The sequence below is a fragment of the Melospiza melodia genome, chromosome 1 (genome assembly GCF_035770615.1).
Source record: "Melospiza melodia melodia isolate bMelMel2 chromosome 1, bMelMel2.pri, whole genome shotgun sequence".
NCBI lineage: Eukaryota > Metazoa > Chordata > Aves > Passeriformes > Passerellidae > Melospiza > Melospiza melodia.
The window spans coordinates 22,078,125-22,103,877 of record NC_086194.1 but is presented as its reverse complement, the minus strand read 5'-3'; the positions used below and the strand labels follow the sequence as shown (position 1 = coordinate 22,103,877).

Sequence of the window (25,753 nt, the reverse complement as noted above, 5' to 3'; positions counted from 1 at the left end):
GTAAGTCACCGGAAAAGTGGGTTCTGTGGCATTTTTTGGTTTTTATGTTGTACTAAACTGTGTTGCTTAATAGGGGCATTGGTGATGGATCAAGAATATACTCCTCAAACAAGTCAAAGTCTACCTTGTTCTATTATTATGACAGAGTGGCGATATAGCAAATATGAAGCTGAAATTTGAAAACATGAGTTATTAATTTGTGTCCTCAGAGTTTATAGCATGCAGAGCATACTAAGCATTTTAGAATTACTGGTTCCCTCATGCCTGTCCCAAACCTGCATCTGAGTTCCCTAGTCTTTCGCAGCACTGTTTTCCTTTCTCATCAGTTTTTTATTCAGTTTGTTCCCTTTCAGAACGCCTCACTTCTACCTCTCTTTCTCTCACCTTGCAGTTGTCTCTGGGCTTAAGATGAAAAAACACTGTATAGAAACCATCATTAACAAGGATGAAAATGTGGGAGGGTGAAAATGTGACAGTGTAAAAAAACCATAGTAACAAGGGTGGAAATGTGACAGTGTAGCTGACCAAGCTGACCATGCCCTGTAATTTCTTGTTCTGATTGTCATTCCTTCCCTCTCAGCCAGGAAGAGAAGCAGGAGCCTGGGAACCTCTTTCAAAGGAAAATCCTGAAAGGATTTTTAGCGAGGTAGGAATCAGCCTTTCCTCCCAGGTAACAAGTGAGAGGACAAGAGGAAAATGACCTCAGGAGGGGTAAAGAATCATAATCATAGAATTATAGAATGCTTTGGATTGAAGGGACCATAAAGATTATCCAGTTCCAACCCCTCTGCCATTGGCAGGGACACCTTTAATTCCATCAAATTGCTCAGAGTCCCCTCCAACCTGGCCTTAAATACCTGCAGGGATGGGGCATCCCCAGCTTCTCTGGGCAAACTGTTCAGTGCCTCACCATCCTCACAGAATCTTTTCCTAATATCTAATCTAAACTTACTTTTCTTCAGTTTGAAGCCCTCTCATCCTGTCACTACATGCTCTTGTAAAAAGTCCCTCTCCATCTTTCATGAAGGTTTTCTTCAGGAACTGGAAAGCTGCAGTTGGGTCACCCCTAAGCCATCCCTTCCAGGCTGCACAAAGCCAATTCTTTCTCCCCCTTTCCTCACAGGAGAGGCTCCCCTGCCCTCTGACCATCTCAGGGGCCCTGCTCGGGACTCCAGCAGGTCCCTGTCCTTCCTGTGCTGGACCCCAGGGCTGGGTGCAGAGTTCCAGGTGGGGTCTCTGTCCCCAGAGCAGAGCAGAGGCACAAAACCTCCCTGCCCTGCTGCCCAGGCTGCTCTGGGTGCAGCCCAGGGCACGTTTGGCTCTCTGGGCTGTGAGTGCCCATGGCTGGGTCATGTCCAGCCTCTCACCCAGCAGCACCCCCAGGTCCCTCTGGGCAGGGCTGCTCTCAATCCCTTCATCCCCAGCCTGGATGGGCACTGGGGGTTACCCCAGCCCAGGGGCAGCACCTTGCACTTGATCTGGTTGAACCCCATGAGACTCCCAAGGGCCACTTCTCGAGCTTGTCCAGGTCCCTCTGGATGGATGGCATCCTGTCCTTCAGGCGTGTCAGCTGCATCACTCAGCTTGGTGCACTACTGCAAACTTGTTGAGGTGATTTACAAAGATATTAAATGACACTGGTACAAATACAGACCTCTGAGGGGCACCACTGGCCTCTGATTTCCAAAAGAACTCTGAGCCCTTGACCGCTGACCACTGCCCTCTTGGATGTGTCCATCCAATCAATTTCTTGTCCACTTATCCTCTCATCAAATCCATGCCTTTCCAATTTAGGTGTCTCAAAGGCTTCAGAAGTTCAAATAAATGACATCTGCAGTCCTTCCCTCGTCCACTGATGTAACCCCTCCATCCCAAAGGTCACTAGACTGGATATTAGGAAACATTTCTTCACTGAGATGGTTGTTGATCATTGGAACGGGCTTATAAGGGTAGTGGTTGAGTCACCAACCCTGAAAGTGTCCAAAACAAATGCAGATGTGAGACTGAGGCATGGTTTAGTGGTGAAAATGGCAATGCTGATCTCACAGTTGAACTCAATGACCTCAGAGGTCTTTTGCAACCTTAATTATTCTGTGATTCTATGGTACTTTGTTGTGTTTCTCATTTGTAGATGGTCTAAGCATTTATTCTACTTATGTAGAAGTAGTGATATGGAAAAAAGTATTTACTAACTGCATGGGTAGAGTTGAGGTTTTGGAGGTTAGTTCCCGTATTTAGAGCTTCTTGGCTTTTCCTTCTTCTTGCTGAGTTTGAGGTTAAGTCATGTTTGCTTCCAAGCTGTTTTTTACATTTACAGTAAGGGCTGGTGATTCACAAACTTACAGGTGTTCTGTCATACATTAAAATAAGAAGTTAGAAAGGTTTATTTTTAAAAGAATATGTATTTAAAAACATATTCTTTATGTTTTTAAAACATATTCTCCTTTAAATGCCAAGAAAAAACTCGTAACACTGTCTCTAATTATTCACAAAGTTTTGCCAAATTAGTAACCTTGTTGAATGCATTCTAATGCACTGAAATATGTCAAATTTATTTCACAGCCACATTGTTTACATCTGATTATCATCTCATGCCAACTGCCTTGGAGAGTATTTGTAAGAAGAGTTGCACGACTGCTAAACGATGACCTGAATGTCTGGTTTCGGCAGACTATATTAATCAAAACAATTATTTGCAAATCATCAGTTTCTGGCAATATTTAAAACATGTCTTTCCATAGCAATTCAGCAAAATGTTTTACTGTCACTATATCAAGCAAACTTGAAGGAAAACAAGTCTCAAGCATCTATTTTTAGCTCTAGGTAGAAATCTATGTTTTCAACAGTGAGGTTCTTCCTGGAATACTGCCTATAGGCAAATGCCACCTTCACACACCAGGGGTAAAAATAAACTACACTCATCAAAAGGCAGTGCAGAAATGATACAGTTAAAAAAGAGTAAATTAATTTCATGCCTTCTTTATGAGCAGCAAAATTTGTCGTACACTTCTCTAATGATTCAAGTAGCTCCTGGTACAATCCATGAGCAACAATTCAGAGGGGTACAGACACTATGGGGAGCTGCTGTGAAGGCAGTGGAATTCCACAGTGCACAAGTCTGACACATGTGACAGAAAGTGAGAAAGAATTGAGCTTCAGTCCCACATACTGACTGGTTTTCTAGACATATCTAGTGATATATTCACATATCCAGTGGATAATTTTAAATTATCTTCTCCCACAAAATTAGTACTTTGAAACTAAATTATGAGCTGTAGTGAATTTAGTGCTCAATGAATACACTTTGCAAAACTGATTTCTGAGATGCTTTACATATTGAGTTTTGATTTGCTAGATTCCTGACCAAGGCTAAACCAACTGCTGCTATTATAAGAGTTGCTGTTGGTATTAACTAGCTGAAAGTAAATTCTCTTAAAATTTGGGAGCATTAAGAAAATTAAGGCATGAGCTTCCTTTAGTTGTCAATTACAACTGGGTACCTAGCTTAAAAAAATTAATAATTTTGAGAACTTCTACTCTTTTTATTCTGTGCAAACCAGGAAGATTTTCAAAGATATAAAATGAATAGGGATTAGATGCCAAACTGCTATATGAGTCAGGAAAATGTGTCTCTGTGATTTCAGGAACAAACAGTGGTTCTCCTTTAGGTATTTTGAATGGCACTGGGTTTGGAATTTCTCCTTTAGGAGTTTGGAAAAACTCCTGATTTGCAAAAAATGCTGAGAATATACCCTGTAAAAGATAATTTCTTTATGGGCAAGCTCCAAATCACTGGTTGCTTTTGACAATGTACGATGTTTGTTTACCCTGCAGTTCCAAAAGACTTTGCAGGTGATGTGGGCATCCCAGGGCAGCGACAGCCCCGTGGCATTATCCTCACGACAGCTTACACAAGACTAATGGAAAATAAACTCTCATTGCTAAAATGTGTGCTGTCTCCACTTCAGTGCTGTAATTTGGTCTAATTGGATATATTTAATAGCAGCATACCCACCAATGTCATGACTATGCTCTCAACAGGATGTAGACACACTTCTCCTGCAGTTATCCATTGTATTATGTCTAAAAATATCCATAAAATTGTTTTTCTGCTGATGAGTATCTACTCCCAGACACAGACTGCTTCAGCAGTCATGGAAAATACTTGCATTGTTGTTACTTTGAATCAAGAAAAAAATTAGCTTATATCTGGACAAAGTTGCAAGCATCATACAGAATGCTTCTTAAAGGTACAGAATGCTTCTTTAAAAATTTCTTGAATATTCTTTTTAAAAATGAACATAAACACCTATAAACTGAGGTCCTGAGTAGGTGTTGTGTATATCAAGTACGCCCTTTCTTAGTGCTTAAAACTGAAATACAAAATTATCCAGCATGTTATTTGATTATATGGAACTCTTTGGTGGATTAAGTTGCAATTATTTGGGATTTGGGTTGCAATGAGTAGGACTGAACTTGGAGGAGTATTCCATGTTGCTAAAAGTGAACCAGAAAGTGCATGACTTGTCAAATGAGCCAGGCCAATTTGCTCAGGACAATTTCTAAAACTTATCAACTAAGATCTGCTTGCAGCAGAAAAGAAGGGCCAGGCTGGGACCCTGGAAAAGTCTGTTTGACCTGATTTCTGAGGCAAGTGAAAATACAGTGGGCACTGTCTCCTGTCCCTCATGCCAGATGTACAAACAGGAACCTGAACTAGTCATCAGGATAAAGTTTTTCATCTCCAAGGCCAAAGAACGACCACCTCTGCCATTGCTGTATGACAGATAACAGAGTAGAAGCACCACAGGTGGCAACAGCTGCTGCACTATTTTTAATTCACCTTTTGGTTTTTCCATTGTGCAGACTGTCAGGAACTGTAAGAAAAAGACAGTAAAAGCCACACATGCATCATGACAGCTCACCAGCTCTCCACCATCCGAAAAGCAGACAAGATTGCTGTGGTTCAGAGCGCAAGGTTGCAGAGCAAGAGAATCAGCAGCAGCTCTGGACTGAAAAAGGCACCTACTCTTCTCTGGTCAATGCTCCATGTGGGACATGAAATGCACCAGAGTGGGCAGTACCAGCTGCTGAAGTGCAGCAACACAGCAGGTCCAGTCTTTTAGCTAAAGACTGATAAGGATATTTCAATGTGGGTTTGGTACAATTCCATAAATAGTTTCCTAGAAACCCATAACTAATTAATAACTGAGGTATATTTGCTTCAAGAATCCAACCCTCTTCCACCAGCACAAAATTCATAGTTCCTCAAATTAAAGAGCACAGAGCCTTCCTGAAAAAGCCTCACTGACTTGCCAAACTGAAAGCTAAGGACTGGGTGGAGAGCTCCAGGCACTGAGATCAGCTCTGCAGCACAGAGCATCTGTGCTCCTGGAGAAGGGCACAAAAACAGGGAGGCTTTGAGGGCAGAGACACTGGAGACAAAATGCTTTACACAACAAGGAAATTATTACCACATTCATGGATTCATGCATCCACAGCACATAACAAGCAGCTTTAACAACTCACAGAATTTAAATTTGTTCTCCCTGAATACTCTTCTGCCTTCAGTTTCTCTAGGCAAGCCTCAGACTGTGTCAGCTGAACAGGAAATTCTGGTTATGCTGGTGATTGAATGCCATTTTCTCAATGATTCACTTCCTGAAAAAGTTGTCCTTTTTCTGTATTTCTGCCAGGATTTCTATGTTCCCAGAAATTCTCAGAAAGGCAGGAGTAGGTGTATGAAAAATAAATGCAAATAAATGCAAAATTACACCCTTCATCAGATTTCAGGCTGTTTTGAATGAATGTTCAAAGCAAACTGTCTTTATCAAAATTGCAACCAAGTTTACTAACCCAATTGAGGGGTCAAAGATTATAACTATCAGAGAGAACTTATTAAAATAAAGAATAAAAATAATCATACATAGCTTGATCCAAAATCCTAATCTATCTCACAGAAATCACAGCACCATAAAGAAACAGGCTTCACTGCCCATGAGATTTCAGAAGGTCATTTACCTCTGAGAAAGAGGCTGAGCTATTTTAAATATTGCAGAACAGCAATGGATTCTTTCTCTATGTGAGTTTCGGAAAATCTCAAACTATTGAACACTGAATGGTTGTCAGATGTAGTTGAGACAAGATGTACAGGTAGGTCAGTAAAGGCAAGGAAAACAAAGGCTGAAATGAGGAGACCATTTTTTGCACTATTTTGAGGCAAAAAATGTACACAGTGTAACACACCCTGGACTGCAGAGAAGTGTCAGGCATTGAGAGAGGAAATCAAAAGGGGAAGTGTTCTTGCTACTGTGGACAAAATATGTGCAACAGAGCTGCCAGAGGGCAAAGAGACTGGTTCCATGTTAGCTGAAAATGGAGTTGTTTCTGTAAAATAAATAATAGTATTTGATCTCTCTGAAACTTTAAAAGCTAGAGAAAAAACAATTGGTACTTTAGAATCTCTGTTCCAAATTCATCAGTCACCAAGATCATCTTTCTCTCACAATGTTGCCACACTATGTTAAACAGTCCAGCCATAAATTAATTAAGACAAGGTTGATTTTTGGAAAATTTTATTTCTATAACAGGAAAATACAAAGTTGCTCAGAGAAATCAAGTATTAAAATCCTGAGAACCATATCAAACTGTATTCAGTGCTTACTTTTATTGTGCATTATTAGTGTAAAGCAGTAGATTTTCACAGTTCACTAGAGAATGAAAACTGAAAAATCTGAAACTCATGCTGCTTTCTGTCTTTATTGAGTGATTCTTTTCCAAAATACTTCAAACTGTAGTGCTCTCATACTATAAACGTAGTGGGAACATCCCCATTCATGGATACATTTATTTGGTATAATCCTGATAGCAAAAGATGAAAGGTAACTTATAAAATACCACATAACCTGATGGAGGCATTCTGTTTCATTAACCACTCTGAACAGGAAGCACAATCACAAAAGATTATAGTGTGGTTACTTTTAAGTACACAGTTAAGTGCTCAACTGGCATAAACTCTATCAGTAGACTACAAACTATTCTACACGTGACTATTAAGGTCATAAATACAGGTCTCCCATCAATTTTCCACTACAACATCCCATCCCTAACTATGTTTGCATTGTTGTGGCATATTTTAATATTGCATAGTTCTAAACTGATAAGGTACTACTGCTTGCATTGCTGTTGCAAATGGCTACATTATTCTTAAATGGGTACTGTTACCACAGGTAATCTCACAAAAATAAACATGTCATACAGATCATTAAATGTCTTGAATTTAACAGTACTCTTGAGTAGCATTTTGTTTTTAAGTACTACATACAACTTGTGAGCTTGCAAAGCCTCTTGCATCATGATCAGGCTTACAGCTGAGCTGTAAGTGTTAGCTGCAGCACATCATGGAAGCACTGGAACAGAGTTCTGCACAGCACTTCTGCATCAGTCTCTGGACAGGATTTCCAAGAAGAGCAGGTAGTAACGATCCTAGCAATACAGAAAACAGTGAGGTCACTGTGCTTAAATTGTCAAGGTCTAGGATAAAGTTACACAAATTGTCCTGAAATGTGGAATTACTGACATAAATCTGAAGTAAAAATTGTCACATAACCATACTGTCTCAAAACCAAGAGAGGACTCAGATCCTTAGTGCCTTCAGTAAGCAATAATGTTGACAGATCTTGAAATCAGATACTTTGATTTAAATACCTGTTACTACATACACAGTGACACAACTTTTCTGCTTATATTTGAAAATGCTTTGAATTATATTTCTTCTTTTTCTGCAATTAGTTTAAGGTTTTAGGTACTTCTTTTCTATTTATCTAATAAAAGGTATATCTTGATCCAGTTCTATTTATTTAAAGAGAGCCATAGATCAAAGTATTAATGGCTTGTATTCTCAAACTGATCTGAATGGGCACACAACCCCTGCCTAGCTTTAGGAAGAAGTCATTTGAATTACACCTAAACTAGCAATTTATCTCTACACATTCTAACCAAATTAGTTTTATATTTCATAAAAAAGGAGTAATTTTTTTCCATAAGACCAGTTAAGCCAGAGTTTGATCTTTTCAAATAGTATGATTTTGGAGAAGTGAAGCCAAACGTTTCAGCCCTCAAGATGTGTGTCACTGCCAAGAATGATGGGCAGTATGCTCACCTGTCCTCTTATCTGATCTAGCTCAGCCAAAAAACACCTTCACATGTTACAAAATGATCCTAAAATGACAGTCTATTTTAAAGTTAACCTATTTTAAAGTCCTTTTGTTGCTCCCCTCTTTCACCTTACCTACTCTTTATTTCTGTTTATTGTCAGTATCTTGGTACTACTTGCCCTCCACCACTCGTTCCTCCTCCCACATGTGCTTTCCCAGAATGCCAATGCCTCTATTCTCATGTACCTCACTTCTCAATCTCTTCTGACACATTCAGCTGTATTTCTTCAGTATTTTCCTTTCCTCATTCTAGCTGTTAGCTGCCTTTGTCACTATTCTGTGACAAATGCAGAGCCATATTCAAAATGAAATTATATCCTTACCTGTCATCTCTAATTGAATAAAAAAAGCCATAGCCATGTTGTACCATAGGGACTGCAGATCCACTAAACCTAGTGTAGCCAGTCAAACTAGTTGAAAGGACAAAATTCCCACCTCCTCCACTGTGAAACAACACAAAACAAAAGCAGCACTGTTGAAAGTCATTTAAAACAAAGTGCATTTTACAAAACAGTTATTTTGTTGCAGAGATCAAGACATCAGCACACACAAGGCCAGTGTAGCAAAAGCGTTGGTATCAAGGGATACAACTTGCCATGGGACAAGAATATGAATTACCTGGCTGTGAAGGCCTTATCCCCATACAGGTCTGGCACTGGCAGTCCTTGCTCCTGTGCTATCAGCAGGAGACCCAGAAGATGACGATCAAAGCCTGTCAAATAAATGCAAATACTGAATCATTAACAGCAGCACTCCCAGTCTTTCTGCTTCTTCTAGTCTGGATAGCTGGGAGCTCAAATAGCAGCTGAAGGACAGATAAATAACACCATCATATTGTAGCATCCAAAAACATTCCCCACATTTGATCTAAGAGGTCTTCAACAACTTCAACTTGCAGCACTGAGCTCAAAAGCAAAGGACTTCAGTAACAGAGATGCAGCACAGTCCCTGTGGAAAACAAAACCCAAGAAAATTCCCACTGCAGTCAAGGAGGAAGAGCTCCTCACAGTGGAAGCAGCCCATGGGCAATTGGAAAGGCTTTCAGGGCCACGACTGCTCTGAATTGTGATAACACACCAAGGAGGCTGGAGAGAGTATGAAGTTCATCAGGCTCATTTCCCAGCTACTCCTCCTCATTCCCAGAATAGTGTACAGCACTAACACAGCTGGGTTAGAATCTCACCCTAATCTCTCCTTTTCCACTTTTCAGCCAAGCACATATTTGACTGGAGGGTACTCCAAAGTAATGATTAGCTGGGCAGAAAAACTGAAGAAATATTCCAAGTGAACATATTTTTGGGGTACAAGGATGGGTGCAAGGAGCAGGTTTTAGTTCTTCTCCCCAAAACTGAAGTATAAAATATTAAGCGGTAGTTTTTATTCAGGTTCTAAATAAGGAGATAAAGAAAATGTAGTAGCACACAATGGTATTCCCTTTTTACCCACATGAAAAAGACCCAAAAATTTTGATCCCAGAGTACCTCTTCCATTTTCACATTCTTTCCTCAGTTTATTGTGCTTTGCAAATGCCTTATGCATCAGTTGTAGCCGTTGATAATTCTGTAAAGCAGGGCAGGATTCAAATTAAAAAAAAAAAAAAAAAGAAAAGAAAAAGAAAAATCAGTCCAAATGAGTAGCACATCAGCAATCACAGACCAGCAAGTTTTCCCCTTTCATAGTTCCTAACAATTTTAGATAGAAGAAAATGGATGAACTTGAAAGGTACATAAGAAACTCTCTCAAACCGTTTCTCTCAAAAACAAATTCCCTTTTCAGGAAAATGTGCTCCTCTGTTTTCAGTATCTCTGCTCTCTTACTCAGATCACTTTTGAACTGAACAACATTCTAAACCTCATGCTCTTTCCCAAATCATCTGAAACAATGGAAAGGAAGCAGTGTGAACTAGAGTGATCAAACCCAAAAACCTTCAACAATTCCGTTTTTTCAGAAGGACAGTAGCTCCTACTAGGTGCATTCCCAGATTTTCTCTGCTGATTGCCAATTCTGCCCAAGATTATGGTTTTTCCAAGTTTATATTAAAACTCATATATTAAAGTCAGAGACAATACAAATAACATGGTTTTTGTAAAGGAGGCCTTGAGAAACAGTCCAAGATCTTGACTTCCAAGACCTTAGATTGTGATAGCTCTTTGATTTCTTAAGAAGGACTATTTATCCTTTTATTCACCACACAAGAGGTTGCAGCAGAGAATGTGAAACAAGGACAGAAGCCACTCAAGTTAGATAAAAATCAAGCTATCAAGCTGACAAGGGGCAAAAGAAAATTAAAGACAAAACGATTATTTCAAAGCATCTGACTTTAAGGTAATAAAAATTACATAAACACAGACTTTTAAGCACATTCATTTCAATACTATTGAACAGGGCTTTTTAAGCTCAAGGAGTTAGTATTAAAAAAAGTACTTTAAAAAAATAGTATTAAGTATAAAAAAACCAAACAAAACAACAAAGGGAAATATCTGGAGTTGCTATTACTACAAAGAAAAAAAAAGGCTACAGTTAGTGCACACAGAAAGTTACACACTAGAAGTAGTAGTACCCACAGAAGCCTGGTAATTGGTTAGAAGGTAACTGAGGAGCAGGGAAATAATAGAAATCCATATTTGGAATAGGAAAGCAGATTTGGAAGATGGCCAGAAAAGTAAGTTTTAAAACTGCTGTACATGACAAAAGAAGCCATTGAAGACTAGGAAAATGTGATCTTTAAGGCCAAAATTATTAATCACACATGCTTTCTCACAGCTGTCTTCCTCTATGTTTTTAGATGCATTAATAATATAGAACCTTTGATTTTTCTAAAGATGTGTTGTCCTTTGTCAAAAACCTTCTCCTTGCTTAATTTCTCAGGCTCTGAGAAATGTACAGTGAGGGCAACAGAAAGAGCTTTAGTACAGCTCTTGCTTGGCAAGCAAGGCATGACCTGCTTTGCCAGCCAAGCACCAGAGGGTAGCTGCTGGGAAAAGAAAAGGTCTCTGGCTCAGCTACTCAGAGACAAACTCTGGAACACACCCCTGTTACCACTAGGACAGAAACACTCTTCAATCTTGCTCTCAGATGCAACTAGTAGATAAACATTCCCTGATTTCACTTGAAAATTAAAACAACAGAACAACTGCACAGCACAATACTTTGGCTCGAACCCAGGAACTTTTTGGGGTGTGAAATTAATCAGTGTGAATGTAATTTGAGACAGTTACATTCTTGAAACCAAAAGGTAAATAGGACACAAAACCAAGCAAGCCCACGCATGACAGCACATCTCAGTCACAATGACCAGAATCAGAGTTCAAGCAACCTAACATTTAAAATTTATCTCTCTGGAAAGGCCCCAGCTCCCATCAATGAGACAACACAAAAATGAGCTTGAGGTGGTTCAAATGACAGGCCTTCTAAATACAGAGTAATTAAAGTAGGATTTCAGTATTTACACTCTCAGAAGGATCCAGCATGGACTTGCACCATTCCACTGCTTCCACAGTACATGATCTTATGGTCTCTGTGCGGCCGTGATAGAATCGCCTGGTCATGGCAGTTTCATAACAGCAGCCCGGACTAAGAACAAAAGTTAGGGAAGAGTGTCTCATTAACTTAACAAAACTATTTGCTGTCTCAAGGGCTAAAAAAATCCTGCAAAACATCTTGCACATCAATCTCGGTTACAAGCACCAGAAACCCACTAATTTTCTTTAAGTTATGTTTCTGAAAGAGCCACAAAGCAACTCTTATGTGCTTTTATGGGACAGATGACTGAATAAAGCACCAGTACTTTACTCATACCTTGAAAAGACTGCATTGCCATGGATATTTTCTGCAGACTACATATCTACTAGCCTCTAGCCAAAACAGCTGATATTACACAAGCTTCAGTTTCACCGTGTACTTCCACCTACACCATCTAAACCCTCATAAATTAAGAGACATATCTGAAATAAGCAGTGTGTTCCAAAACATTTAGAGGGAAAGGTCAAAACCTTCTCTGCTGCATACTGACAGCCATACAGCTTTTACATGGAGCAACTCCAGCTCTACTACAGTTCTACCACTTGATATACAACCTACATGAAATATACTTGCATGTTTACAACAGACCAAGGCTACTTTAGTCAGATAATTAATGTCCTGATGTTCAGCAAACCAACCTTTGTCATGATGAGCTACATCTCACCAGTGACAAAACATCACACTCCTATGATGAAACCCTCCTCCTTCTGAAGAAAGCAATACTCTGCTGGTCAGTAATGACTTACATAAGCCATAATGAGTGCTATTATCAAACAGAAATTTGAGAATAACACCAATAGCAAGAAGAATGACACCTTTTAATCAATAATACAAAATTAAATGTCACATCCAAAAATGCAGAGGCAGCACTTGAAGAGTCACTACTATCTTCATCTCTATTATTCTGCCCAAACCTTCACACCCAATATTGCTGAAGAAAGTGAGACACTGAAGTTTGTGAGGCCTTTTACAGGCTTAGAAGATGAAATATTTTACTGGTGGCTGTCACATGCTACAGACAAAACTCTCTTCTACATTTGAGCAACTATTTGACATTACAGAATCCTGAGCCACTGTGCATTTCATGTTGGCCCAAGTGTTTCCTTTGTACAGCCCAAGTTCAAGTTTTCACAGACTGTGTTCTACCACCCACTCCACAATATGTACATATACTATCCCTATGGGCACAAGTACACAAGATTTCTGAAGCAAGTATGGCTCTATGCAACTGTTACTGTAAAACCCCCTAAGTTACTCATTCTTAAATCCCCATGGAAAATTACATACTGGCATTGCAAAGTCACTGCAACTGCACATCCCTTCTCAAGAAACTAGTTTTTTATTCCTGAGCTGGTATTTTCTTACCGTCCATGGCATTTGTAATAAGCAAGCTGAAGGGCAAGCTGCACAAATGTATCAGGATGAAGTTTCCTCTTTCTAATCAATGCTTTGCCAAAGGATGTGAAGGCATAGGACACCAGCTGCAAGTCAGATACCTGTCATACCAAAGGAGGAAAAACAACAGAAGTCAAGAAATACCACAACTTGGTCCACTCAACACAAATTACTATGTAACAAATTTAACCATGGTGTTCAATTCATCAGTTAATCAGGAACATATTCAGTACTGTTCTTCAGCATGAAAAAAGACCAATTAAAAACATGTAAATAGAATGAGAAAAAATAGTATCAGTAACAACTGAGAGAACCAGGAGAAAATTTCACCTTCTTGTAATACAATTCTTTAGTATGTCCTATTTCATTCATAATTTTTGAATCCACTGTGAATATAAGTTCCTCTGGCCTTGGAATATCTCTCACATTATCTGATCCCTGGGAAGATGAAGACAGAAAGATGCAAAACCAGAAAATGTTATCCATAAGAAAAGACACGTTAACTGATAAGCTTGAAAGTTTATAAAAGATAGATACCTTCCATTTTCCCTCATTTTCAACAATCTTCTTATCAGCATAAGCTAACATGGTAATTAAAGCCATGGCATCAAAAGGAGAATGCTAGAATCAGATAAGAGAAGATATTACATTTCTTTGCATCACAAAAAGATCAAACTTTTCTTCTTTTTTCCCTATCCTGCTCTTTTTCCTGCTGACCAACAGCTTTACTGCGCAGTGTTGGACTCGTTTTATAGTTCTGCAATAAATACAGAAGTATTTTAAGTCCACCCACCATTTTAACTGCTCTGCAGCTGAACAGGGAGGTACAATGTACTACTGCCATGAAAAGGCAGATTTAAGGAAAAGTAGAAGCCCTTCTGGCCATGCAAGGAGTTTAAAATAACATAGTTTAAAAAACACAGCTGTTCAAATGGATACATCAAACAAAGAGTTAATTTAAAGCCTTCTTGTGTGTTGTATTTTTTTCCTTTGGAACTTGTCATTAAATACTTGCAGAAATAAGATTACGACTTCAGATCCTGCTGTTAATTCAAGTATGGTGTAATAGTAAACACCATGAGAAAGCGAAGAACATGAGAAAGCAGACTGCTTTCGGAAACTTACCAGACCAGTTGCAGGGTATACAAGGCTATACTGAAGAGTAACACATTAACACCTAAAATAATACTCTGAAAGGGAAAATTCAGTAAATAAATACTCAGAAGATGGAAAAAAATTTAACTTACATCACAGAATGCACTACAGGTTCCATTGGAAAAGAATATGCAATTGTAGGATTTATCTCCCCAGCGCACAGTTGGATCACCTGCTAGCCCCAGCCTTGTAAGCTAAAGCAGAAGAAACATACTGTGAAGTCTAAAAAACACCAAAAACACTGCCAGTCTTTGTAAGCTAAACCTAGTCTACATTAAAATGGTAAGACCTCCCTGACAGATGACATTTTCATCCAGTTCAAGATGAAACACAATTATAGGGCCAAGTTATTAATTAAAAGGTTGATAAAAAGTTAACGACCCTGAAGGATAGAAGTCTAAAATGTTATGAAGGTAGATTTCAGCCATTCTCACTTCCAATGGCCTAACAATTAAAACTATTTAAGCTTTCCTATAGATCAAAAAAGCATGGAATTTTTTCATATTTATCTGCTTCATTTTTACTGTTCTGAAAGACCAAGAGGTGCTACTTCTGTATATATACAGGAGAATTTTTTATGTAAAGATTATCAGATATGAATCAAAAATTCTTAGCTACCTCAGTGTAGTCCTCAGGAGTTGCATGAGGACTATAATCATCAAGGCCAACCACAAACAAACTTCTCTGAATTTTTTCCAGAAGAGTTAAGTTCTTTGGATCAAGATGAATCAAGTATTCCCGTAGCTAGAAGGCATAAAAACACAAAGCTAAGCGAAATAATGTTTTTCCAGTGATCACAATGCTTTTCCCAGGAAGCAGCTGCTAAGTATTCCTACCTCTGCCCATTTGGTCCTTTCATTGCTTGTTAGGGCTGCCAGTCCTGGCCCATCTGGTTCACTGTAGCATCTCTCCTGTATATACCTAAGTTGCCTTTAAGAAGATTTCAAAAACTGAAGTCAACAACAGCTGGAGAGAAAGTAAAAGTCACCTTGTTTCTCTGTCTCTTTTTTACAAAGGTGGAATTTTGATTCAACATTCACAAGCCAGTGTGACTTTTCAGGAAGTATGAATCAGCTCCCCTAGATTCTAAGGACAATTGAAGACCTGCTCAGGTTTCAGTCACTCAGCATCTACAAGCCCAGTACAAACACACATAGACAATCATAGTGCTAAAGCATTATTACATGCTTAATTTAAAACTAGATTTAAGACTTCAACAGCGCAAGCTGAGACTTTTCAAAGCAGCAGACATCTGCCATACTGCAGCTTTACAGCTTCTACAGCAGCTAACCTTCCCCACAAGATAAACCTTTAAGCAGAACACTTGCTGCAGTACATCCTGAATTCAGATTCTGAGCTATACAAGAGCAATTCTCTTCCTACCTCTTCCTTTAGAAGAACAACTATGAGGGGTAAATCTTAGTTTGAAAATTCAGTTTTCCATGTGCTGTTCTCCATGTTAAAGAAACTCCATAAATTACAGGCACTTAATCTGACTTGTTCTTTTTTCTAGCACTCTTGCCTATTAAATATCACTACTGATCACTAGTTACGTAGTATCAAAAATGTAAGACACCAATGATGGCCTTACAAAAATAAAGCCAAACAGAAAGAGTCCCCTGAAACCAAACCCAACCTGCCCTTCCTATAGACAATAGATTCAGAGGATTTTGTCTGTATTCCAAGTGTTCATTTCTTTCTTACTGGCTTGACTTAACAGGTACAACTACAAAAATTAGAAATGCATATGTTAAAATATTAGGTATTAATCTACCAGACTATTTTTAAAAAGTGATTTTTAGTTTCTCTAATTAGGTTTGTCTTGCCTGAGGAATTTGGCCATCCACCTTTTTGGCAATTTTAATTATAAGTCTTCTGTTGTGCACTATAAGCAGCACTTTGACAATTGCATTAAGTTATTCCCTGGCAAAATTAACAACCCTTTTTTAGTAAGGAGATGCATATAGATACCAAATCAGTCACAAGAGACTTGTGATGAAACTATGTCTGTATCTAACAGGAGAGTTCAACATATGACAGTGCTTCAACTTTGATAATGATTAAGTTGCAATGTGGATTGTACCTGGAAGGAATGATGACAGCTGTAATCCTACTAATTCCATGTAAAGAAACCATAAAAAGTGGTATTTCCTACTGAAGTATCTTTTTTCAGCCCTTTTGTATGATGCTCTACAGATGTATTACAATAGTACATGGAAAGAAATTGCCATCCATTGAAGGATTTGCTTAAATCTGAACCTTTCAGCTAAAGGGGAAGCTGTAGTCTCTCTTACACCTAAATCTTTGAGGTCAAGGGAATAGAAAAAAAATCCTCTTTTGTATATAGCTTAAATAAGACAGTTCATTTAAAAGAAGCATTTAGAAAACCTGAAAATCTCTGGAGGAGTCAGCATGCTGCCTTCATGCATAGCATCAAAGGCAAATACTCGACCTCGACACAGGACTATCAAGTGAGATGGACATTCACCTTCGGCCTCTGAAATGAAAAACAGGAATAAATGAAAATCCAACCTTGGGGATAAAGTGACAGATATAGAAAAAACTAAGCAAGTCCTACAGACTATTTTTTATTCAATTCTGCAAACTTGAAGACATTTTAAAAACCAACAGAAGTCACGCATAACTTTCACTGTTAGAAACTGCTTCAAGTAATTGTCATTATCTAGCAGCAAAATTCATTTATTTGTGTCTCTTGTAGGCAGGAACTCCCTCGGCTGAAATAAGTGCTGCTGAATCCACACATAACACAGAATTTGTCTTTCATCAATTCTTAATGCTGGCATGTTTATTACAGGCATCAGGCTGGTTATACACAAATTTTAAGCAGAGCTCTCTTTTACTCCAATTTGATAAGGACTAAATATTGGACCAAAAAGGGCATTTGTAGATGAGACACCTTCTTTGCTTCATAATACAAATACTCTACAACCAGTAGCTGATTTAGTGCTCAAGAAAGCAAGAATTTTTATGGTTAAACTGACCACTCCTTTAGCATATTAATAAAAAAAATTGCTTGCATTAATCCCCAATTTTCATTTGTTTACCAGTTTTAAAATAATTGCTGAGAGAGTCTCTGGTAAGCCCAGGAATTTTGCAAGTGCAGAAGAGCATTCGAAATTGGTTCATGTCCAGAACAGTATTTCCAGATCTCTCTATGGCAACCTTCTCTCTGTAGTAACAAACACAGCAACATTAAGCAAGAAAAATTAAAATGATGGAATTAAATCAAGGTAAGACAAACCTGGCTATTACAGCAAAGAATGCACGCCAATGGACATGAATACACACATGCAATTAAGGGATGCAGAGGGATACATCAATATTTAGGATCAGTCATTTTTTCTTAAAGTCTTACGCTCGTAGCAGATCCCAGTACTTCAGGGTGTGCCATATATTTATACATGCTCTGTCTATCTGAGTGCCCTCCTTGGGTGGCCAGTAGTGCTCAATGTAGGGACCAGGGCCTCCCATATTGCAGAGGATTTGTGTTGAGATGCGAAGATCAAGATAAGCCACATTCAGCCACCAGTCCTCCAGCTGAAATGAAAAATGTTTAACATCAGAACTTATTGCTATTCGTTAATTCTTTAATAATTACATGACTGTTCAACTGTCTGCTTTTTACTTTTTTATTTTAATACTATGAATAGTAGGTCCTATATAACACAAGGCAGGACAGTGGTTCAAAACTAACTGATTAAGATAAAGACACATTTAGCTCTTCTGCTTTCAAGCTTGAAATAAAATTCAATGCTGCTTAAGAATATTAAACTTTAAATTATGGTATTTCTTCCCTGATATTAATAATCTTAGACTCTTGCAGACTTCAGTTGTGACTGCTGTGAATATCCCAGACTACTCCATGAAGAACAGAAGGAAACTAGACTTGTATTGAGAAGGGATCTGAGAGAGACAGTTCATAATGCACATTTTCTGCCACCATCTGAAAATCCTCACTCTGGAGTGTGTCTTGTTAGGATTTAAAAAGCCCTTGTGAATTCCACTTGGTAATGACCTTCCTTCTATCTCTTTCTCTGTTAAAAGACAACTTTAAAATGCTACCACATAGTTTCCTTCTGGGAAGAAAAAGAAAGAAACCAACTCTGAATTCCAGGGTTGGTTTTGTTGGGTTTTCGTGGTTTTGGTTTTTTTGTGGTGTTTTTTCTTCTTCTTTTTTTTTTTTTTTTTTTTTCTTCTTTTTTTGTTTGGGGTTTTTTGGGTGGGTTTTTTGTTTGGTTTGTTTTTGTTGTTGTTTTTTCCCATGGTGAAGAGAGAAGGGACAGATGTCATAGAAGGAGAGACTGACAGATAAAGCATCCAAAATCTGGTAAATAATTTTAAATTTCAGTTAGTGAGCTCTCTTAACCCCTCAGCTTTAAAAAAAAAAAGACACACGTAAGTGAATATGAATGAGTTCATATCCACAGGTCAAGTGCAAGATGTAAGGAAGATCTGAAGATTTTAAAAAGTGAAATGATTCTTTGAGTTACATCCTGAATAACCAACTTTCCACAAGGTGAATTAAGATTTCTTACACTGAATTAGGATTTCTCACATACATAAATACGCACCCAATTCCTTCTCATTTTAGCTCTTTCCAGTAATTTCTGATGCAACTCTTTTCCAATGCCATTTTCAAATTTTTTAACTATATCCTCAGTTCTTTGATATTCTTCTTGACTAAGGAATGGCTTCACTGTAAAAAGAATATGTTTTTATTTTAAAGACAACTGAATACTAAGATTTATCCCAAGATTCAGATATTCACAGGCAAGGGAGTGAATGAGAATTAATACTTCTAAAACAAGTATTTGAAGGGAAAACCTTTTAAACATCTCTCAAAAGTCTGTAAATACATCAGTATGTTCTAATAAAACATAAATACATACTTTTAAATAAATACAGATGATAGCAGGCTGAAGCAATTGCTGAAAAACTAAAATACCTAACAGATAACTAAATCACATATATTTACATCTGTAAATACTATGGAGTTCTTCCAAGGAATTAAATTTACAGGAACTTTGTAAATTAACACATTGAGCACATATGTCTGCCACCATACTGCACCAACTACAAGCTACTTGTCTGTATTTTCAAGTCCTTTCATGGTCTACAAGCCACTTGCCTATCAATTCTCATTCACTGTCCCCGTGTTATATACACCTTTGATTGATAGCAAATGCAGTTACTGGTAGACAGTTTTTCTGTTTTTAAATCCTTTTGGATTCCTCTCAGATCATGTGCATTATAGGCTGAAGTCCTCCATAAACATCTGCAAAACTAGTCATTATTTTAATCTAAACACTCCTTAAAGACTTTTTACCATGAAATCTCTGGTCAGTAATGGGCACTGCTGATGTCATTTTCCATACAGGCACATCTCATCTTCTTCCTATACTCACCTGGTGCATAATGTATTTTCTGTTTTAGTTATACTTAGATTGTGAAGTCAGTGGGAAACAGAATGGAGGGTTGTGTGGGAGGTGTGTTTCTGGTGATTCAATGCCTACACATTGAGGCCCAAGTAATATTTGAGGCTGCTGGACACTATCATTAGTTAATTTCTTGTTTGCCTTGCTACTGGTAAGCCTGTAATTGACTTATAGCTGCTAAGAAACAAAGAAAGATACACAATTATGAAAATTTAAACATGTATCTGCATCATCTCTCATCTATCTTTTGCTTTTGCAAGCAACAGGCGAGTTTCAGCAGGCCAAGGTCTCAAACATTTAGTTAATCTAAGTATTAAACGTAACTCCATCTTGCTGCAATCACACCTGCTTGCCTGCAACCACTGGTTTTCTCTTCTTCATAAACCTAGAGATCATCTTGATCTTGTCCAACATTGCATCTCTGTAGGGTCAGTTGCAGCAAGCTGCTTAGGACTGTCTGGGGTTTTAAGTATCTCCAAGGATGAACACTCTACAATTGCCTGTTCACTGCTTGACCACTGCTGCAATAAATGGTCTTATGTTTAAAAGGAATTTCTTGTATTTCAGTTTGTGCCCATCACCTCTTATTCTGTCACTGGATACTACTATGACGTCTGGCTCCATCTTATTTACTCCTCCACAACAAGTAATCACACATATTGCAAAGATCTGAACAATCCTAGCTTTCTCTGTCTCTTCCCATATGTCAGATAATCCAAGCCTTTAATCACTGTCACAGCCCCTCTCTGGGCTCACTTCAGTATGTTCCTATCTTGCTTGTACGGACAGCCCAGAAACAAACACAGAACTCCAGCTGTGTCCTCCCCAGCACTGAACCAAGGGAAAGGATCACTTCTCTGTACCTGCTGGCAAAGCTCCTCCTACATAGAGAGCCCCAGAGATCCCTGAGATGCCTTGCTGCCAGGCCACATGCTAGCTCATGCTCAACTTTTCATGCTCACCAGACTGCAGGGGCTCTTCTGCATTCAGGCACTACGTCCCAGCTTGTGCTGCTGTGGCAAGTTATTCTCTCCTGGGTGAATGACTAGGCATTTCCCTGTGTTTGTTGAGCTTCATGAGGCTCCTGTTAGTCTTTCCTCCAGCCAATCAAGCTCACTCTGATGGCAGAACAACCATCTGGTGCATTAGCTACTTCTTCCAGCTTTGGAAGCTCCCAAACTCAGTTCAGTCTGTCCCATCACCACCAATGACTATATTAAGAATTACTGGACCCCTGGTGTACAACATCAGAGACTGGCCTACAGCTGGCGTATGTGTTGCTGACCACAGACCTTTGAGCCCAGCAGATAATACAGTTTCCAGCCCATCTGTCTGTCCTGTACCTAGTCCATACTTTACCAGTTCCTCTATGAAGATTTTTTAAAAAATCTTTTGATATGCCAAAAGCCTTACTAAAGTCAGTATACACAATATCCACTCTTTTTTCTTTATCCAGCGAGTCACCATAAAAAAATTGTCATAAAAAGCTACCATGTTGGTCAAGCAAAATTTTCTCTTCAGAAACCCATGCTGCCCATTCCCAATCGCTTTCTTGTACTTCATAAGCACAGGAATGGTTTTCATGATTATTTGCCAGGGATTCCCAGGAATTAAAGTAAGATTAATCAGTCTTGTCCTTCCTGAGGACAACAGTAGCATCTGCTTTCTTTCTTTCTTCAGAAAACTTCACCAGTAATCATGATCTTTCAAAGATTATCAGAAGTGGCCTTTCAAAGACAAAGACCAGCTCCCTCAGCGCTCATGGGCACATCTCAACAGGACCCACACAGTTTTTCATGTACAATCTCTTCAGTGCTGGTCCTCTTCCATCAAGGATAAGTCATCCTCCCTCCTCTTCAAAATAATTCCATTTTAATCTTGATTTTATAAGACATTTTAGTATTTTGCACTACCCGCCCCAAAGTGAAAGATAAGGATCCATTTTCAGATACATCCTGGTCTCCTTATGGTATTCCACAACAATAATGCAAGTCCTAGTGATATTTTTTCTATTGCACAGGACAAACATGGAGAGTGAGGGCCAAATATTACCTACAAATGTGGTTTTAAGCACATTCTGACAACCTCAGGCAGCAAGACAAAACATCTACTATCAAGTATTACCATACAATGCTTGTGTTTAAATTGCATTGGAACCTCCAAAAATTCCAATACAACACCATCACAACTGGAAAGGTACCAGCATTCCCCTTACACCTCCACCACAGATGATCAGCTATGGACATTCACATAGTGCCTACACATCTAGAAGCAGCTTGAATTGCACACCATCAGTTGTGAACACAAATGAAAAAAGAAATAACAGCAACAGAGCCATTCACCTTTACCCTTTTGCAGATTACAGTTTTCACCCTGAAGCTGAAAGCCTCTCCTGACTGAAGGTAGTCCAACACTCAGGCTTCCCAGAAAATGACCTTATTATCACATACTATTGAAAGAGAGGATTATGACTTTATAACCTGCTATTCAGGTTATAAAGTCATTGCAGAGCAATATTCAATAAAAAATGAAAACCAAGCAAAATTATTTGGTTCTGGTCTCATTCATGGAATTATTTAGGCTGAAAAAGATCTGCCATTAATTTAGTTGAACCTTAAAGGGGTGACTAAGATTGCAAGGGGACTAGAATGCACAATGAGAAGAGGCTGAGAACTGTTTGTTGAGCTTATGAAGAGAATGCAAAGGGAAGACCTGGCTGCCCTCTTCAACTGAATGGGAAGTCCTGGTGAGGATAAAGCAAAGTTCCTTTCAGAGATGGAAAGAATTAGGATAAGAGAAAATGGAATAAAGGTGGAATACAGAAAATTTCTCACATGGAAAATATGAAGTTTTGGGGGTTTTTTGGGTCATGAATGATTTTTTTGGTTTGTTGTTTTTCTTTCCTCTCCCACAGTCATGAGGGTGATCAAACACCGGAACAGGTTACAATGAAACAGAGTCTCCACCCTTGTAAGTAAACAAAACCTGGCTAAGCAGGGCCTGGGCAACATGTAGTTGGACCAGCTTTGAGCAGAAATTTGGTCCAGAGGAACTCTTCCCAATCTACATGACTCACAGAGTTTCTTTCCATTTAAAAACTATTCAATCAGATGTAGAAGCAGCACTGTTAAGGAGCAGAACTCAGCCTCCTTCTCACCAGAGTTCAGTGAAACTTCTCTTGCATTTCTTCAGCCCACAGATCTTGTCTTTCTTTCTGATTGGGGGACCAGCTCTGCCCACGAAGAAGAAGTATCCCATGAAAGACACCTTCAGTTGCACAGTTAAGGAATCTTCTGGGAAGCTGGAAGTTTGAGCTTTCATACTTTCATGTTGAGTCTATTTTTCTGAATCTCATCCACTGGGCTGGAAGGCTCAGTAACATGGCAATGGACACCTTCTCTGCTCAAGGCTTACTTTCAAAACAGGGTTACTCCTTAAGAGGCAGCAACTGTAAAGCCTTAAATAAGGCATATTCTGACATGTACTTTGTCCAGCTTTTCTAGTTAGCTGGCTCTAAACAGGGAGGTGCTTTACCAGCAGGAGCCCTGACTAATGACAATAGCCCAGAGTCTTCCTCCAACCAAAGAAAGAAAGTTTCCCAGGACTAATTTAAAGCCTCTACGAAGAATTATTTGGAGGTTCTGAATTGTTCTACTGAAGCACCTCCTTTCTTCCACTCACATTTATAGACCAAAATGACAAGCTTAAGCAATGAAATTCACAGAGCTATGTCTAGAACTGTGCCCTGCACCCTTTGACTTCAATATATTTGTACAAGGGAAGACTGGCAAATGCTGGGCTAACTTTTCTGCACCATCAGTGAGACTAAAACAGAGCAACAGTGATCAAATTTATAGAATGATTTTGTGCATGGAACAGTAAGCAGCAACTAACTTTAGCACGAAAAATAAAGAGACATGTGATAAGGTTATTTATGAAAACGCATCAGAATCAGAAAACAAGGGCAAACAAATTCACTGTCAGCTCTTCTCACTCCATGAGAGAGTTATTTATTAACCTGGAGAGACAGATGGGTTTACAAAACTAAACATCAATTTTGTTATTGCAGGTTTTACTCTTGCAGCACAACCTTAGTTAATCTGCATTATAGCAAAAAGACAGTGCATTATTTTAGACACACATACACACACAACACTTTTGCTCAAAACCTACCACTTCAATATTCTGCATTAAAACACAATTATGTAAAGAACACCAAAACAGGCCATTTCCAGTACTCAGAAATAAATAGGAACTCAAGAGTAAGCTTCAGGAATTTTATTTTGGGAGTATGCTTCTGCTAAGGAGAGAACTCAAAGTCTTACTTTGTTAGCAATTGTGTAATACCTGCAAGATGGTAAGATACAAAGTAGATGTTCCAGAAATAACTCCATGTCTCAGAGTTCTGAAAATTATTGAAGAAATAGAGAAAAATAATCTCAAGGTACTTCATAATGCATTTTTGCCATTCTCAATACATAATAAAGAATTAACCAGTCATTTCTTCTTTATAAACAAAACTAGATACATGTGCATGGATGTTGTTTTCAAAACTTCTCTGTGATGTTCTTTAGGTTAGTCAACATGTCAAGGCAAAAAGTATCCAAGCTAAATTATGTGAAAATGCTCACCACTGCTTTTGCCTATGACTGTATAGCTAATAAGTGTTCTTTCTCACCAATATTAAGTATGAAAAGTTTTAAATAACTGTTCTTTTAAAAAGATTCTGAGCAAAGACAGTATAAACAAGCAGTTATGCAAACCAAAATTTTTAAGTGAAGTATCTTTCACCAGACCAGCCTTTTTTTTTTTTTTTTTTTTTTGAGAAGGAAAAAAAAAAGTGAAAAAAATCCACTCTCAAATCAAAAGTTAACCAAGTGTCAAATGCCCTTGAAGAAAGGTAATTAGGGATAAATAAGAAACTTTTACTCAAGTTTTCTGGGCACTGCATTTCCAGTTTTGAGCCTTTGGCACACTAAGTCTGTCTATATCCCACGCCCCAATTACAGTACAAGCTGTGTCTACAATCACTTAGCAAACATCTTCAGATCAGCCTGCTTACAACAGCACATGACACGCTACCATTACAACATTAAGTCATTACCTGCATCGAGATATTTACTCAAAGATTCATCAAGAGGAGGTACCGGCAGGGAAGGCAGAGAATCTTGGTACTGAAATGTTCGCTCCTCTGAGGATTCAAGGAGTTGCTTTTCCATGTTGCAGATCTGCAGCACAACCCACCAGGCTATTCACGAAGCCCACGTTCGATGACGAATCTCCCCACACTGTTCTCTCCCTCGCTCCGGCCTCCTGCCATTTAAACGAAAAAAGACAGATATCAGGAAAGGTTCCCCGACAAAGCACGGACCGAGGGTTTCTTGCTGGCTTGCAGCCACAAGAGGCACACACACAGCAGAGGGGAACGACGATTAGGCTGCTCTTGATGCTTTTCCCCAGCATGTCGCGATTAACCAGCTCGGAGACTGTCGCTTTCTCTCCCGGGGAGCAGCCAGTCAGCCCAGCGACTGACAGTAGAGGACATCTGAGGAAGGGGAATCACTCCCAGCCCGGCTGGCAAGGGCACCCTCCTCGCCCGCCCGCAGACCCTTCCCAAGGTCCCCGCCCGAGCCCCAGCCATGCCCCGGCCCAAGCGCTCCCCGAACCGGGCTGGGCCGGGCCGAGCCGAGCCGAGCCGAGCCGAGCTGAGCTGAGCCGAGCCGGGCCGGGTGCGAGGCCCGCGACACCACAGCAGAGTTTACAGCGGCTCAGGGCCCACATCGAGGAAAGCTCGGGAGAGCCCCAGGCGGATGGGGCCTGGGTGTAAGGACACAGCCGAGCCGAGCCCCCCACTCTGCCCCGCGCACCCCCAGAAACGAAGCCGGCGAGCACCACCGATCCCGGATCCCTGCCCACCTCCCCGGCCACCGCCTTCGCTTCTGTCCCACTTCCCAGCGGGTCCGGAAGCCGCGCGGGGCGGGGCGGCCGCGGAGGCGGGAGGGGAGCGGC

The 25,753-nt window shown here is 39.4% G+C and overlaps 1 protein-coding gene across 2 annotated transcripts; it reads right to left on the bottom strand.

Moving 5' to 3' along the window:
* Window positions 1-6,558: 6,558 nt before the first annotated feature.
* Window positions 6,559-25,726, bottom strand: CROT (carnitine O-octanoyltransferase). Of its 2 annotated transcripts, none has more exons than XM_063150746.1 (17): window positions 25,661-25,726; window positions 24,849-25,057; window positions 18,881-19,005; window positions 17,665-17,846; window positions 17,354-17,478; window positions 16,677-16,785; window positions 15,125-15,218; window positions 14,907-15,032; window positions 14,381-14,482; window positions 13,671-13,754; window positions 13,464-13,571; window positions 13,104-13,234; window positions 11,666-11,789; window positions 9,698-9,776; window positions 8,835-8,928; window positions 8,540-8,659; window positions 6,559-7,485 (listed from the first exon to the last, which is right to left on the bottom strand). In XM_063150746.1, exons 2-17 carry the CDS (start codon window positions 24,961-24,963, stop codon window positions 7,365-7,367), a joined length of 1,839 nt encoding a protein of 612 aa, XP_063006816.1. In that variant the 5' UTR covers window positions 24,964-25,057; window positions 25,661-25,726; the 3' UTR covers window positions 6,559-7,364. The 2 variants fall into 2 exon arrangements, with proteins under 2 accessions (XP_063006816.1, XP_063006827.1); XM_063150757.1 differs by having other exon boundaries at window positions 25,612-25,722.
* Between the last annotated feature and the right edge of the window lie 27 nt (window positions 25,727-25,753).